This window comes from Chionomys nivalis, chromosome 6, assembly GCF_950005125.1.
Source record: "Chionomys nivalis chromosome 6, mChiNiv1.1, whole genome shotgun sequence".
In the NCBI taxonomy this organism is placed as follows: Eukaryota; Metazoa; Chordata; class Mammalia; order Rodentia; family Cricetidae; genus Chionomys; species Chionomys nivalis.
In genome coordinates this window covers 53,006,346-53,023,964 of record NC_080091.1, presented here as the reverse complement: position 1 = coordinate 53,023,964, position 17,619 = coordinate 53,006,346, and the positions used below count along the sequence as shown (strand labels likewise).

Here is a 17,619-nt window from a genome sequence, read left to right as displayed (position 1 = left end):
AGCTGTAAATACATCCACAAATGAACCAATCATGAATCCAGCCATGTCATGGTCAAGGGTCTAATGAAAAAGTTCATGGACGATGATTTGCTTATTTATAGCATCCTTCCAAGGCTGAAGATGATTGAGAAACATCATTTCTACTTCCTTCAAACAGTGTGCAAATGAGTTCGTGAGAGACTAATTACTCTATTCAAGTTCACAAAGCTGCAAAAAGTCAGAAATCAGATGTTCCATAGTCCCCACTCATGCAGCGTCTAGAATACCTCACCTAGTAAGGACAGTTATGACTGCTGTCATTTACTGTTTAATTATACCGGCCAATAAGTAATGCAAGTAGTCTCTCAAAACAACTTTGTGAAGCTAACATAAATATTATCCCCATATAAAAAAAATTATAGATTTTTTTTTTAAAGATGAGGCTTGGAAAGCTTAAATAGTTACAAAATTGAGAAATAGATCCATTGGAAAAGAGAATTTTTGTAGAAACTGCATAATTTCCTAGACATAGTGAGGGTATGGTTCTAGTCATTATGTTAAAGAAATGGATCTTCAAAAAAAAAGAAAGAAATGGATTTTCTACATCTAGACTTTAATGTTGAAAACAGAGTACAATAAATAGTAGCAAATCACATTATCTGTCAAATGTTTACAATAAACAAAATGCACATACAATATACCATTCTATTTAATATGTTCAGGCACATAGTCCTCTAATTTTAGGATTATTTTATGCCAATCTTACGTTGTTAAACATATGAATGAACAAAGCCACACAGAGTTTTGTAAAGTTTTATACTGGTCACAGTTGAATTTCTAGTTTGTGTTTGGACTAAACAATCTTACATTTTCTGAGCATGAAAACTAGCTCAAACATAGAAGGAATACAAGAAAAAGTCACATTGGTTCTCGAATTATTTAATATTTCATTCTAAACCTGGCTATGATGGATAAGCATGCCATTACAATGTTAAGGCTGACTGATTCAAATACAAAACATTGCCTACTATGTCACAAAGCCATTACCCTTACTAACCTCAGCCAGCCTTTCTTAGAAGCAAATTCCTGGGGGATTTTCTTTTGCTTCTAGGTAATTGATTTCATCAGTTTCTGGATACCCTCAACTCAAAAATATCTATTGAACCAGCCACTACATTTTTAAAAAATACATTTTCTCAACAGCTCTTCCTTAGAAGTCTTATGTGTGCACATTTCAAATTGACTTTCTCTAAAATTTCAACTTTTTCCTATTACTTTCTGAAATAAATTGAATAGAAGAAAGTCTTTTCCTAAAGTTTAAGGACCAATATTTTCTGGCTATTTCCTATAATACACCATTACCTGCTATGGGACAATTGTCTGTACCCTGTCACTTGTATTTTAAATAAATGCTGATTGGCCAGTAGCCAGGCAGGAAGTATAGGTGGGGCAACCAGGCAGGAAGTAGAGGCAGAACAATGAGAACAAGAGAATTCTGGGAAGAGGAATGCTCAGTGCCAGAAAAAGCAAGATGAGAATGCCTCACTGAAAGGTACCAAGCAATGTGGCTAACACAATCAAGAACTACGGGCTAATAAAAGTTATAAGAGTTAATAAGAAGTCTGAACTAATAGCCAAATCAGTTTATAATTAAAGTTGAGCTCTGTGTATTTCTTTGGGACTGAACAGCTAAGGGACTGGGCTGGACAGAAACCTTCATCATCATTTACCCTCCTTCAACATTGTGTTCTCTTCTTTGTTTTCTGAAAATTTGATGCCAGTTCTAAACTTCAGAGTCATAACTTTTAGGGGATACATATTAGTTTCCTATCTTCCACTTCTGTGTCTTGCACAATTTAAGTTATTCCTTCAAAAATTAACTTTTTCATGTATACAAAGAAGGAAATAATATTTAGAATGATTACAATGCTTAGATGCAGCAAAGAAAATTAAGAATTTTAGTTACTGCCAGGCGATGGTGGCACACGCCTTTAATCCCAGCACTCGGGAGGCAGAGGCAGGTGGATCTCTGTGAGTTCGAGACCAGCTTGGTCTACAAGAGCTAGTTCCAGGACAGGCTCCAAAGCCACAGAGAAACTCTGGCTCAAAAAACCAAAAAAAAAAAGAATTTTAGTTACTGTAAAAATCTACTTTGGGGCTTCCTAGCCTATAATCCCTTTCCTTTGTATGTGATGCTACATGAAATCAGGAGTTTATTGAAAACTATTGATATACGGTAAGAATAGTCTTACTGCTAACAGATGCTGTGGTTGCCACTTGGCAGAGGATAAATTAACAGTCAAGTAAATGAGGCTGCAAGCCCAGTTCTGTCACTGATGAACCTAATAGCTTTTGATGTACAATACTTGAACGTAATGCTCTGTGTAAATACAAAATCACAAGTGTAAGGCTTGATTCTACGCCATTCTCACTTCCAGCAGAATTCTGGTTTGTGCTTGGAGACCATTGCTACTAATTTTGTGGTTCTTACTAGGATGCATATTTCTACAAAAGTTTGCTTATCTCTCCCCCTTCCTCTTTGGAGAAATGAATAGCAGGATAATTAATTTAATGAATCTCAGAACTTTGACTATTGTCAAATTGTTTAGTTTCTTTCTGTGTGTCAGGGTCTTCATACATAAATCTGCAATGCAGCACCAATAGAATTATATTAGCAGTTTATAAGTTAATCAAATTAAATTGCTTAGACACTGAAAGTTATGTAAGTGTAGTTTTGCATTATTAGATTTTGTAGAAATACCAGAAGAAACTCTATCACTATTCAAGAAAAACTCCTTTCTCAAAGAACTTTATTTTTGAGAATTTCATACACATATAATGTGTTTTGATAAAATTTATCTCTCAATCTCTCTACTCTAAATTCTCTCCATTCTTTCTGAGTTCATGTTCTATCTCTCTCTTTTTTTTATTCTCCCTCTTTTTCTCAACCCTTTCATATCTACTAAATTCCCTTAGTACTTTGGCATGTACATGGGTATGAGACCATCTTAGAGGTCATTGCGACCCTCATTCCTGAAGAAATATTCTCCCTCCACTAACAGCTGTCAGTTATTGGTAGGTCTTTAGATAGGAGCGGGACTTCTTGAGTCCCTGCCCCTTCTATGCTTAGTATGTGTGTATTTGTCATCTACATTTCTGGGGCATGCAGTCATGGCTGCTCAGAACGACATGTGGAACAATGTTATCACAGCCAGTAAATACCACTTCTCTGAAGACATCAGCTTTTTCTGGCCCTTAAAAATCATTTTGAAAAACCAAAAACTAAACAAACAAAAGAAACATAACAGCAACAATGAAAAGAAAGAATCTTGTGGAAGCTGTAGTGTGGCCTTTTGAGATATACAGTTAACCCTTTAGTCCGTTCATTTTTACTTACAAACGTTTATTGCCATGAGTCTTTGGTCTGACTTGAGGCCACTGTTAATGAACTTTTGATGTGGGATTCCCCTCTGCATGCTGTAATTACCATTAATAAATAAAGAAACTGCTTTGGACCTATAACAGGGCAGAACTGAGCTAGGTAGGAAAAACTAAACTGAATGCTGATAGAAAGAAGAGTGGAGTCAAGGAGAAGCCATAGAGCTGCTACTGGAGAGCAATGCACTGAAACTGCTGGTAGACCATGACTTCATGGTGATGCTCAGATTAATGGAGATGGGTTAAACTAAGATTTAAGAGTTATCAAATAAGAAGCTAGAGCTAATGGGTTAAGCAATGATTTAAATAATATGGTTTCTGTGTGATTATATCAAATCTGTGCTGCTGGGCAGCAGGGAAACAAAGAAGCAGCCCTCCTACAATAGACTTTCACTGGAGCTTCTCCCTGACATCCTGTTGTCCCATGTCATGGAGATTCTGCTGTTTTGGATATGTAGGTTCATCCCCTTCACAAGCTTCAATAGTCCATAGATGGGGTAGATGTTGGGGTGGGTCAACTCATAGCCCTGGTTCTGGGCCTGGGTGGTAGCTGCGTAGGTCAACTCGCTAGATTTCGCTCATCATCACTACCTGAGGACCTCTCCAGCACTTCTTTGCTGGCTCACCCAATACAACCTATAGCAAGGAGCAGAGCCAGTCCTGCCCTAGTTCTGCTCACCCTCATTCATATCGTGAGGAACAGTCCTGTTTGGCCCAGGCAAGGTGCAAGGTCTTCTCTCCTGATTTCTGTAGGGGAAATGGGAGGAGGGGTGGTGTCTTCTCTCTTGCTTTCGTGTCTTCAGGGCTGGCTTACATGAAACTCTGACAACGGGGTCAGTACAGGGGTGCTGTCCTGGTGGGATGCAGGGCCAACTCTTCCGTGTGCTATATTTGGTGTCTGGAAGAGCTAGTTCTCCCATGCTCATTACTCTTTGGTGGAAAAAGTTACAAGAGGGCTGATGTGAGGGGACAGGGAAATTAGCAGGATTGGAGTGCATGATATAAAATTCACAAAGAGGCCGGGCGGTGGTGGCGCATGCCTTTAATCCCAGCACTCGGGAGGCAGAGGCAGGCGGATCTCTGTGAGTTCGAGGCCAGCCTGGTCTACAAAAGCTAGTTCCGGGACAGGCACCAAAGCTACAGAGAAACCCTGTCTTGAAAAACCAAAATAAAATAAAATAAAATAAATAAAATAAAATTCACAAAGAGTCAATAAATATTAAAAACAAAAGATTTAAAATGAATTTGCTTCATAACAGCATGGCAATAATCTCACTAGACACCACAGACTAACAAGTAAGCATACAAGTTCCAAGAGTTGGTTACTTCATTGGAAACCCCCAAACACTGCAAGCTGTTGCAAATGCCTTTTGTTTCCTTCCATAAAAAGGCAGTAAGATACTCCTGCTGATGATATAACATAGTTGAATAGTGAAAAATGGATAAATCCAGCTGGTACTCACCTGGAAGCTCTATTCCTACTCAGTAGCTTGTATAGTGCTTTGAGGGGTTGTACATGTTCCCAGGATAGAAAAGTAAGCCTCAATCTCACCCATCTGTGAACTCTGAGAACTAGAGTAAAACTGGCTTAATTGACATGCCCACTAGCCCAATAGTGGCATTAATATCATGGGAGTAAAGAATGTATTTGTGATTGAGCCTTCCCACAAATGAAACCCAGATCTGGCAGCATTATCTGGCCAAGAACCTGTGGCTAGCCTGCTCATAGGCTGCAGGGGAGAATCTACAACTATTACTCTGCTAAATTATGCTCTGCTTCAAATTCTCCCTCTACCATGTGAGAGGGAGCTTTTTTAAAAATTAGAATAGAATTACCTCATTTCCCCCCCATCACTAACCTCCGTGTCTTTAACCTCCAAAATTCACAGCCTCCTGTTTTTGTTTTTTTTAACAATTGTTATTACAAATGTGGATAAGTGAATAAACAAAGAAATACAAAAACTAATCATTCTGTTCCCCTCTTTTGTGATGACTCCTGAACATGCAGGTGTGGTATAGATAGCCCACTTAGAGGTGAGCACTCCAGAGCTTCTGTTTTAGTATTTCTTAACAAAGTGAACTACTGGAGGTCATTGTTCTTTATTTCTCTGTGTTTCCTTATTTTTGAAAAAAGTTATCATTGACTATAAACCGCCAGCATGTTTTCTTTCCTAATTAGAATATCAATTTTTTCTGATATGTCTTTATGGATAAATTCAGTTATTCTCTCTGTATCCATTTTCCTCCCTCTTATCAGCTCTAGTGTAGATTATGTCTGCATGTATAATATCTGGTAATATCCCTTTCATTTTTCTACAATAAATCATTTATGAACCTATCACCTAAGGAATAATATCTGCTGTAATAAGCCATCATGATCTACTCTGGTAATGACACGCTTAATGCTGATAAAGAACAATCCAATTAGGTGACTTTAAATAAATCTAACCTGTGAGAAAGTTATTTGTGTTTACAAATAAGTCAGAGACAATCCATTCATACATGCTGTGGGGAATTGGTCTGGCAGCTCACCTCCGGGTTGTTATATTTTGTGGTGATTGAATTCAATCACGAAATTGCAAAGCAATTCAAGTTCTCCTAGAGTGGAAATTGTTATGTCATTGCCAACAAATACATCTAACAGAGATGCTCGAAATAATTTGCCATTTTCAAGGTACTTTTCATTTTCCATGTAATATATTAGTATAAAATAGAATAACGTACTAATTAAAGTGCTATGTCTTATTTTGGTCTTAAAATGTACTCCCTATCAGGTTTAAAGAAATATTTTCAGACACAAACACATCAGGGCTCCTGATGCTCAGGGTGGTCTGTGGAAGTCTGGGAGTCATTCAGTATTTCTGATGGTGTGATAGTGTTCTTCTTCATGGGCTGTGTGCACATCATCAACTTAGACTTAATTACTCACATACTCAAATGTGCATTTCAAAATAGCTCTTGGTGGGTGGATGGATAAAAAGTTTTACAGGCAGGAAGAGATAAGAGGATTCCCAGGTCATTGCCTTCTTGACATAAAAATAATTCACATTGTCAAACACTTTAAAGAGATGCTTGCAAGGCCTGGCCCAGGTTTGAACTCTGCCTATGGATGTCAAATGTTAGAACAGGAAGAAGTAATGAGTAATTTGTGACAGGTGCTCTTCCATCATCATCTACTGTACAGTGTGTAGACTTAAAGTCTTTCATAATACCTGCACTATTGACTAACTGGTTTTCAGGCCAACATTTTGTGAGCAAGGCGAGAATCGAGGAATGGGAAGGCAGATGTATGGGTGTGCACCTTATGTCTGTTCAAGTCTTTGAAGTAACAATGCAAGGAGGAAAGGGGTTATGTTGTTGACAGGAAAAATAGCTTTGTATGTTATTCTCTAGACAGCTTTTACCTCAGGCCAATGTGTCAGACTTGGACATGAATCAAACAAGAAGACACAAATCATCCCCTCATTCTAGAAGTTCTGAAAGCAGTTTCCAATCTCATGGTGAAGAATCTTTCACATAGTGCAGCGTAGATCAAGGCCCTGATCAAATTTAGTGAAAGCCCAGCAGAGCTTACCACTTGTCCAAGCTTCTTCTTTTTTAATAATAGATAAAGTATCATTAGAAAATATTCAAGATTAGCATGTTATTCCCATACTAATTTGTTTATTATCAGATAAATTTAATAAAATGTACACATTAGTAATAAAATTTCAGAGGGTATTGATGGAAATGAGACAAGTAGTTTCAGGATTTAGCTAGACACAGTGATTCCTATTCAAAAAAAATCTAAAACTTATAAGGCTAAAAATAATAAATACAGATAATTTGGGGTCTCATGAGCCCAGCTGGCTCTTAAACTTTTTATCAATTAGGCCTTGATGTCCTGGTTTCTCAGCTTCAGGCTTCCAAATGATGGGATTATAGGTGTATGTTCAGCCTCAGTAGATACATTTTAAAACAAACATCATATTGAATTTTAAAAGGCTATCTTGTATAAATACACTCACTCCCTATCATTGGAATGGTTCACATAGTTTATCTCTGTGTCTTCACATTTCTGTCTGTTTGTTTCTCTGTCTCTCTGTCTCTCTGTCTCTCTCTGTGTCTCTCTCTCTGTCTCTGTCTCTCTCTCTCTCTTGCTGATCACTGTTATGTACCGAAGTTAATGCTGTAGGAATGGCATGCCAGTGGTCTGATGAGAAGGGGAATAAGAGCCAGCAAGATGGACTCACTAGTAAGGATGTTTGCCTTTAAACCTGAAACCTGAATCCAATTCACAAAACCCATGTATTGGAATGGGAGAACTCATGCCCAACAACTTGTTTTCTGGCCTCTATACATGCACTGTGATATATGTGCATCACACCACCATCACCAATGTATATACTCATACAATAAATAAACTGAAAATAAAATTATTAGAAAGGTGTATATGGCATCCTAGGAGGAACTCTCTTTTGTGTGAGTGTGGTCTAAGTGCATAAACCACTTCAACAAAATGCAACTCCATTCTCCAAAGGATGTTTTGATTTCCTCATTAGATATATTGTGCACAACCTTATGTCTTTAAAGTCAGGACACATTCTCATGGTTTTTTGTAAAGCATGTTCCTTTGCAGTTATATCCAGAAAAATGGGGACTACAGGTAGGGTCAAATTTGCATAATTATGTTGGGCTTGTATGGGCTTCTACAGTGTCTTAAGAAAAGTTTCTAGAAATATGCCTATTTTAAAGCTCAGCCTCTTGTTCCCTAGTGATTTAAATTCCAGTTTCTAACTCAACTGTGTCATGGCCTGAGGAACCTGTTGACTCAGATGCAGGATAATATTGGCCCTTAAAGGCTTAAATCTAAGGAGCAAAAGAGGAAAAGAGACAGCCAGGGAGCTCAAGGAGATCTTGGAATCTTGTTGTCTGATCACAATTAAATCTGTTAGAAGACAAACAAATTTAAATACCATTTGCTTTCATGGTGTCACGGAATAGAAATACAGCACCGCATCTGAATCGGCTTCTTGACAAGATGTCCTAGTTTCCCTAGTTTGCAAGGGCCTTGGATTGTACAAGAGGTCAGAGCCCCATTCAGGTTCGTGGTTTTTGTTCCAAAGAAATAAGTACTTCCATATACATCCACCTGTGTCTTTCCTGAGATCCTATGCCCTCTGCACCTGCCTCCTTGTGTTTCTCAATGGCAGGACATCCTTTGCTAGCTGAAAACTCCTAGACCGCACTTTGGCACGTTTTGACTGGTGATCAACTGAGGCACCTCTTATCTCCTAAGATGGCAGAGTCCATATGGCTACCTCTCAAAACAGCTGCTGAGTTCAAGTTGACTAAACTCATGATCATTTGTGACAAAAAAGGCAAGGACTAATTCCCAGGTATCATGTGGCCTTGAATGCATCATTTAAACTTTGTAGGTCCCAGTTTGCTCCTTCTATATATAAAGGCCGTTATGGATATCTTGCTAAATTTATCTCAGTATTGAAATGAGATATCACACTACCAGACTTAAGTAACAGTTTGTAAATAGTGGTGACTTCATTAAAAAAAAAATTCAGCATTACCTTTATGGTAGGTAATACATTTACTTGTATGGTCGGGTTCTAGAGACATGTTTGTTTCATTTCTAACTAGCAACTGAACTTTGAGCTATTAGCTAAACCCAGCACCATAGACATGCCACTCATTTTTCTCATCTGAAAAATGAAGTTGATAATTCTGCTCTGAGAAATGTTATGAAAATAGAGATGAGATTGTCTAGCAACCTTCCCAGGACCCACTGAGAGACCTAGGCAACAAGATAATACTCTGAGTAGCTTTGTGTCTTTCCTGAATCTGATTGGATGAGAAAATACTCCAGACTAAATGTGTTCAATAATAGAATTTCACTCTCTCAATAGTCTGAAGACTTGAACTCTAAAGTCAGAGAAGTAGTATGTCACTGTCTTTTTCTTGGGTCTTCATGAGCATTTTCCTTTCTAAGGAGGTCTCACTGTCTTATCCTCTCCTCTTAAACACCCATGCCTGTTGGATGCTGGATTAAGGCCCTTCTATTATGACATTTTAAAATCCTGGTTATGGTCATATAGGCCCTGCCTCCAAATTCTGTCATGCAGATGGAATATCAGTTCATTTTCCTTTACTAGCGGTAGTTTATTATGGAATCAAGTAATTTTCTTAAATAGTTAAGCATCTGGAAGTTTAAATAGGAGGATGTCAGCTCTAATGAGGCTGCCTTTACTGTGTTACATCACAACTAATGCATCATGACGAGAGAATATAAAATGACCAGGGCATGTGGTAAGCGTAAAACCAGAGCAAGAAGAGGAAGCAGCCACCTTCTTCCATAAGCCCTGCCTTTGAGAAGTCACAGAATCCTCTCACATCAGCGCTATGAGGAGCGTGTTTCAGCCTGTGAAAACTCTGAAGACAGGCTCGACCAAACCCAGTAAAACACTGGGCCCTTAGAGTGTGAATCTGGATGACACAGCTCATTCCATACAAGTAATGATCAGAAGTCAGACAGCAGAGGGGAGAACAGGAGCCATGAAATGGGTATTGTTAACATCTCAGACACTGGCAGTACACAAATGGCAAAAGTTTGCCATTACTTTTATCATTGTTACTTCTCTTAGAAACAAAGTAGAGAGGATGAAAAAGCAAAGAGCACACCTTAAGACATCAAAGGTCAGGTATAAATCAGGTCCCTGTCTTTTCTTCAGCTGGACAGCTGGCATGTATTGTTTTAACTCTGTGAGAATTAGTCTCCACTCGTGTGACAGATTCATGGTGATACTTCATTTGGGGGTTTGCTGTGATGAGATCTCATCTATCTCGCAGGGTAAGAATTTAATCAACTTTAGGTGCCATGTTAGAATCTTCCAGAATGCACATTTCCAGTTAGCATCTGGCTCAAACATGACCTGGCGGGTTTCTGCTATGCTCTCAGGAAAATTCTCACCCAGGAATCAGTGTTGATTGCATTCAATGGTGCTGCTTTCAAAACATTGCATATGCTAACAACTGCTGATGATTTCAAGGATCTTTTCTCGAGCCTGTCAGGTGCCTCAAAAGAGAAACAGCCCTTTGGCAGGTCAAAGTCATGAAGAAACACAAACCAGTGTAGAATACAAGGGAACCCACAGGCAGACCCCTACAGTGTGGTTCCTTCTGAATATCACAGATGTGCACCCTATCATACAACTTAATTCAATTACATTGACTCTCCAGCCTTAGGCCTTTTGTCTCAAATGTGGTATCTGCAAGTCTGTGACAGCAAGAGAAAGAAACTGTTCCCCATGGGTAGTGCAGTCAGACTTGCTGCATGGTATAAAGGTTGGGAGGTTAATGTGTTGTTTTGTTCCTCAATGCTGGAAAGGCTGCAGGGTCTCCACAAGGTCAGACTCTGATTGAAGGGGTTCTCACCAAAGCCGATTACACTCTCCTCCACAGCTGCTTATGCTGTATTTCTCAGAACAATGAGAAGAGAACATGGTGGTTTAAAGAAGACATTTTAGGTCAGCTGACATCCCGCAGATCAGTCTGAGAAGCTCTTCTCTAGGGAAAAGCTCAGGTTCACAGGACTCCAGAACAAAGGGAACTTTAACAGCACCAAGAACAAGTCACTCATTAGATATCCATTCACCAAATCATCGTGACTCCAGGGTAACCATTAGACCCAGAGGATACCCAGATGTGTAGTGCTGACCATGTGTTTAAGGAACCTACAAGGGAGACATCAAATGTGAATGAGTGACTTTGTCATACTCAGTGGTTTCCAACCTTCCTAATGCTGCAACCCTTTATTACAGTTTCTGATGTTGTCGTCAACTGAAGCAATAAAATTATTTTATTGTTACTTCATAATTGCAATTTTGTTACTGTTATGACTTGTAATGTAAGTGTCTGATATGCAGAATAGCTGTCTGATTTGTGACCCTCAAGAGGGTTTCAACCTACAGGTTGAGAACTTCTGATACATATGCTAGATAGAGCTGCCTATGGGCCAGTCTGGACAGGCTTCAGAAAGGAGGCAAAAATGATGAGTTAGACCTTTATAAACCTATACATTTTTAATAGCAATACAAAAGGAAGAATGTTAAGGATTGAAGAATTTACATTTACATGGTGTAAGGTGGTGTAGGAGGTTCTTCTGTATTTGTGTTGCTTTCATTGGTTATTAAAGAAACTGCCTTGGCCTAGTTGATAGGGCAGAACTCAGGTAGGCAGGGAAGACAAGTCAGAATTCTGGGAGGAAGAAAGCAGAGACAGGCTGATGCCATAGTTCTCCTGTTCCAGATAAACGCTGGTTAGACTCATGCAAGTAATCCACAGTCAATGGAGAGGGGTTAAACTAATATGTAAGAGTTAGACAATAAGAGGCTGGAGATAATGGGCCAGGCAGTGTTTAAATGAATACAGTTTTGGTGTGATTATTTCGGGTGTAAACTAGCTGGGCGGGATGGAACAAAGGGCCCCCAAGCTCCTTACTACAGTAAAGAAAAGGCATACACATCACTATACAAAGTTGGAATCTTTCTACTTGACATCATCCTCTTGTATTAAGTCTGAAGTGCAGTATTTATTTGTATTACCATATCTAAGAACACAGCACAAATCAGGTCATTAATCCACAGCTACCTTGTGAAGCAACTTTTCCCACATCTCTCTATACCATTCTCTTTCCATCTATTTGAGTTACCCACTAAAGCCCAGGCTAAAGTCAATATATCAATAAATGCTTATTCTTTTTTTCTGGGCTACTTTAGTTCCTCCCACTACATGATGTTAATACACTACTTACTTACTTAAGAGTTTTATGCTTTACTTTTAAGAATTTTATAATTTATAAAATATGATGCCTTCTCTTCATTTCTCCCCTTTAACATCCCCAATCTCTCCATTAACATGATCCCTCCCAACTTCAGAGTGCTGTTGTTGCTATTGTTTGAAATCTACCAAGTCCGACTACAGCTGCCCATATTGCATAGATGTGGTTCTAATCTACTGGAACATGAGAAAACTACCTGTGGACATATCTTCAATAAGTATGGTTCTCCTTCCACAAACAATTATCCAGTGCCAAAAGATCTTTGAGTATGAATGGGCCTGTAGATGATCTACCTCATCTATAATGGCATTTGCCTTTTTCTTTCTTTCTTTCTTTTTTTTTTTTTTTTGTATTGGACTTGTAAAGGTAACCACAGCTACTGTGTGTTCAGGATTGAATGAAATGGGATAAGGGTGGTAAAGATGCTTCACTAGGTCTGAATACTCAGCATGTTACACTCAACACTTTAACCAGTCATGCATCTCTCCACTGCCCACTGTCCACTGCAAAAAGAACTTCTTTAGCCAAGGCTGAGAGCAGCTCAAGTGTATGGGGATAAGCAAAAATATTCCGAAGACAATTTGATAGGTTGGTGATTTATAAAAATAATAAAAGCAGATTTTACCCTATGGCATATATCTTCAAAAATTTGGGATTTTGACCAAGATTACAATACCAGGCATGAAATTCTGTCCTGTAGGACAGACCTTAATCTAATAAGAAAGCCATGTCTCCTTGTAACAGTTGGCAAGTATTGCATCAGTGTGCATATCTTGCCTGGTAGGTCAATATTGCAGGGTGAAGTGCTGGGTAAGATAACTGATGTCTTGTCTTCCCAGAACCCTAAATAATACACCCGGGGCATTGTGAAAGCTTGCCCCCAGGGAGGACCTTTTTGCTCAGTTCGTGCTTGATTTCTCTATGTCCTATACCTTGGTATCTTCAGTAATGGGTGCTTACCTTGTCTATTATGGTGGCTAATAAAGACAATAGCACTAGCCTGTGTCGTTTAAGAACTGCTGGAGGCCCTCAGCTCAATGACTCATTTGGAGCTTTCCCATGTCTTTATTATTATAATTTTCATTTAATAGTTATGTCTTCTGGTAGGGACATTGTCCACACATGTGAGATAATTCTGTTCATTTTTTAGTTGCATTTTTAAATTACCTTACTGATTATCTGTTGATAGGTATTTAGGTTGATTTGATTTCCTAGATATTATAAATATAGCCTAAATGAACATTGATATGAAAGTGTCTCTGTAATAGGATAGAAACTCAATTGGGTATATGTCTAGAAGTAATATACCTGTGCCATGTAGTAGTTCCTTTTTAGTATTATTAATTATTATTATTAATTATTATTCTCTCTTACGATTACTCATTTTGGGTTCTTATGTGTCATGCCTACACATATGTGTGTGCAACAAATCATGTCTTGTGCCTCCAGAGTTCAGAGGAGAATCTCTGATTCCCCTGGAACTGAAGTTATATATGGTTCTGAGCTTCCAAGTGGGTTCTGAGGACTTAACTCTGGTTCTCTGTAAGGGCAGAAAGTACTTTTTAACTGATGACCTATCTATCTATTCCTTTATATGATAGCTCTTTCTAGATTTTTAAGAAACATCAGACCAATATTTAAAGTGACTGTACTAATTCACACTCCCACCAATGGCACATAGATGTTTTCCATTACAGGGCTAGATAAATGGTTTCTGTAGTAAGAGTATTTGTCATTCTTGTGGAGGGCCCACTTCTAATTCTCGTGACCCACATGGTTGCTTATGGCTGTCCATAACTCCAGCTTTAGAGGATATTGCAGACATTTAGGCACATGATGTGCCCTAATAAATAAGTCATTAAAAGGAAAAAGAACTTCTACTTTGCCATGTCCATACCAGAATTTGTTATGATTTGTATTAATGATGTTAATTTTTCAACTTGGGGTGAGAAAGAATCTTAAAGTGGGTTTATTTTTCATTTCACTGAAATCTTCTTTTGAGAATTTTCTGTTTCCCCCATAGACTATATTTTAGTGTTATTTATATTCTTAATGCTTAGGTGAAATTTTTGTATTCATTTGTATATTTCTGACACTTATCCTCTGACAGATGAATAGCTGACAAAAATTCTCTGACATTCTGTGAGTTGTCTAATGATTCACTTTGCAGTTTCCTTTGATGTATGGCTTTTTTAGTTACATGAAAGGACATTTTTGATTTGTGATCTTATTTACCATGCTACCAGATACTTATTCAGGAAGTCCTTACATATCCCTGCCTACAAGTCGAAATTTGGTAAATAAATATAAAGATGGAGTTTCCACTAATGTCCGGAACAAGGCAAAGGTGTCCATTCTCTCAACTCTTATTCACCACAGTGCTTGAAACCTTAGCTGGAGCAATAGACAAGAGAAGGAAAAAAAAAACAAAACAAAGAACCTAACACAAATAGAACAGAGGAAATCTAGGTATCCCTATTTAAAGATGATTTGATTCTTAGTATAAAAGAATCCCCTAAAAATTTCCCTTTGGGGTTGATAAATAATTTCGGCAAGTGTCAGACTATAACATTAATAGTTACACAAAATCAGCAACCTTCCTACAAACCAATGACAAACAGACTGAGAACTAAATCAGGAAAACAATCTCATCCACAATACCCACAAAAAAGCCAATTACATAGGGATAATGAATATTTGTTAGTACCTCCTGTCATTTAATTGAAAAGGACACCCATTGCACACTTATGTTCCATGGCCAATATTGGTTTCCTGCAAACGCTTGAGAGCAAGAGTTAGGAGATGGCTCAGTTTCTTCTCATCCTTGACTCCCTACTGGGAGCCCTCCCGCTGCCCCTCCCACGACCTCGGTGTACAGGTGGACATGCTAGAGGCAACACTGTTTGTGTCACTCACTGATGGTACATCTTTGGATAACAGCTGCATGTGTAATCTGTAGCCAATGACTAAAGCTTTCCAGATGAAATACTGTGGGGCGTGGACTAGGCTTGAATAGAGAATATTTCCTCATGGCTCCATCCCACCCTCTACTGTAATGATACTGGACTAAGTATCTTAAGTAAAGAGTTCTGTCCTTTGAGGCACGAGCACCGCTATTACACCCAGAATCCTTCAGATTTGTGCTTAGATGACTGTATGCTAAAAGCATACACAATATGAGATATTGCTTGAGGGTGAAATATTTCCTCTTGACAAATCTTTGGCTCGATTATATTATAAAAAGCCAAACAGGATTCAGTTTGCAGTTATGAAAACTGATATATTAAAAAAGAAGATATATTACATTATTTTATTCTAAAATTTCATTAAACTGTATAGCAATTCCCAGTCACATTGGCACAAAACATTTTTTACACAAAATATCTTTGATAAATTACCATGTATATATAGTCACAGGGTAAGATACGAAAGTATAACACTCTCTAAACTGTCTGCATTTACTGGACAACACACTAGTTACAAGTACCTCGAGGCCCCAGTCTTTCCAGCAAACTGCAGAAAGAAGGCTGGTCTTTGGCCAGTCCAACTGGCTTCTGTTGCTTTGCCTTCCTTAGTACCTGGTCTGAACATTTCATTTGTAAAACTCCTCCCTGCGCCCAAAAGATTCCCAACTTTTTTTAATGGAACCCTCAGAAAGTATAAAGAGAGTCCTCCATGTTTTATTCAGGATATATGAGATTCTAGGGATATTTTTATACAACATGTCTATATTTAAAACTAGTACTCGATACGCAAACACAAATTTCAGATTGTTGCTGATTTTGAGCTGTTTGGGGAAAATGCTAAAATTGTAAGATTTACCTTGCTCAATAGAACGAACGTTTAAGGAAAAATGGGCTGCAATGTCATGGTTGAATTTGGTGAAGTCTGAGAAATGGAGACTGTTACTGTCAGTGTGAGGATCCTTTCTGGAGGTACAAGTCCCTGAAATCTGGGAAAGGTTTTGTCCTATGTTTGTGTTGCTCATTCCCGGTCCAAGGGAGCAGCAATTAGGCTTAAGTCTCTCTCTGGTTTCCCTCTGCAGACAGCGTGGAAGATGAACTGGAGATGGCTACGGTCAGGCATCGGCCTGAAGCGTTGGAACTGCTGGAAGCCCAGAGCAAATTCACCAAGAAAGAGCTTCAGATTCTTTACAGAGGGTTTAAAAACGTAAGAACTTTTTTTGTGACCTCACCTTTACCCACTTCTCAGGGGATCACTCAAAAAGGATTGTGTGAGGGGTTAGGGACACACTGTCCTGTGAAAACCCAAAGCCTGTGTATGCTTTTCCTCATCTCTCCTCAATTGGAATAGTCAATACCCACTAGGACTCTGATTGACTTTGACAAGCCAATGCTGGTAGAATTTAATTGACTGTTAGACAAGGATGGGTACTGAAAAGTGTTTCCTTAATTGAATTCTTTTGTTGGGATTTGTTTTCTTCTTCAGGTGGAGTGGGAACATTTCAATAAGTGCTTCCTTTTTTTACCTGCAAACTACTTTATGCTGATAAAATATTATTGGAGGCCACAGAAAGACCTCAAAACAAACTGAAGATACATTTTAGTGGCAGAGGCAGAAATCAGCAGCAGGATGTCTAGATTCAGAGTCTGTGTGAGAAAAGGCTAGAAGAGAAACTGCAGATGACTGTCAGAGAGCTGCGTGAAATCTAAATAAGATTCTTAGCCTTCTTTGGTCAAATGAAACATCGGTGAAAGATTAACAGTCTCTCTCTCTCTTCTCTCTCTCTCTCTCTCTCCTCTCTCTCGTATGTGTGTGTGTGTCTTCACATGTATCTCCCTCCCCTCCTCATGTACGTGTCTTCACATGCATTTGTCCATCTGTGAGCATGCATGGGGAACAGAGGTCAAGCTTGTGGGTTTTTTTTTTTTTTTTTTTTTTTTTTTTTTTTTTTTTTTTTTTTTTTTTGGTTTTTTGAGACAGGGTTTCTCTGTGGTTTTGGAGCCTGTCCTGGAACTAGCTCTTGTAGACCAGGCTGGACTTGAACTCACAGAGATTCGCCTGCCTCTTCCTCCCGAGTGCTGGGATTAAAGGCGTGCGCCACCAACGCCTGGCAAGCTTGTGTTTTTTTTTTTATTCTCAGATACCATTCATCTTATTTTCCGAGACAAGGTCTAACTTGTCTAGAGCTTACCAAGGTGGATAGGCTCCTGGTCAGCAAGCTCAGATGTCCTCCTGTAGTCACTTCCTCCTGTGTTAGGAATACAGGTGTGCATCATCACATCCAGAATCTTCAACAAAGATTCTGGGGATCAAACTGGTCCTCAAGATTTTAAGCCAAGGGGCTGGAGAGATGGCTCAGAGGTTAAGAGCATTGCCTGCTCTTCCAAAGGTCCTGAGTTCAATTCCCA

The 17,619-nt window shown here is 38.8% G+C and overlaps 1 protein-coding gene across 5 annotated transcripts in view; it reads left to right on the top strand.

The window, feature by feature from the left end:
* Kcnip4 (potassium voltage-gated channel interacting protein 4) overlaps positions 1-17,619 on the top strand; it is a 444,990-nt gene that overhangs the window by 334,254 nt on the left and 93,117 nt on the right. For 4 of the 5 annotated variants that reach the window (XM_057772069.1, XM_057772072.1, XM_057772068.1 and 1 more), the window contains exon 2: positions 16,293-16,417. In XM_057772069.1, the coding sequence (XP_057628052.1) occupies positions 16,293-16,417 (125 nt within the window). The remainder of the gene's footprint in view (positions 1-16,292; positions 16,418-17,619) is intronic. The other variant, XM_057772071.1, reaches the window with a different exon arrangement.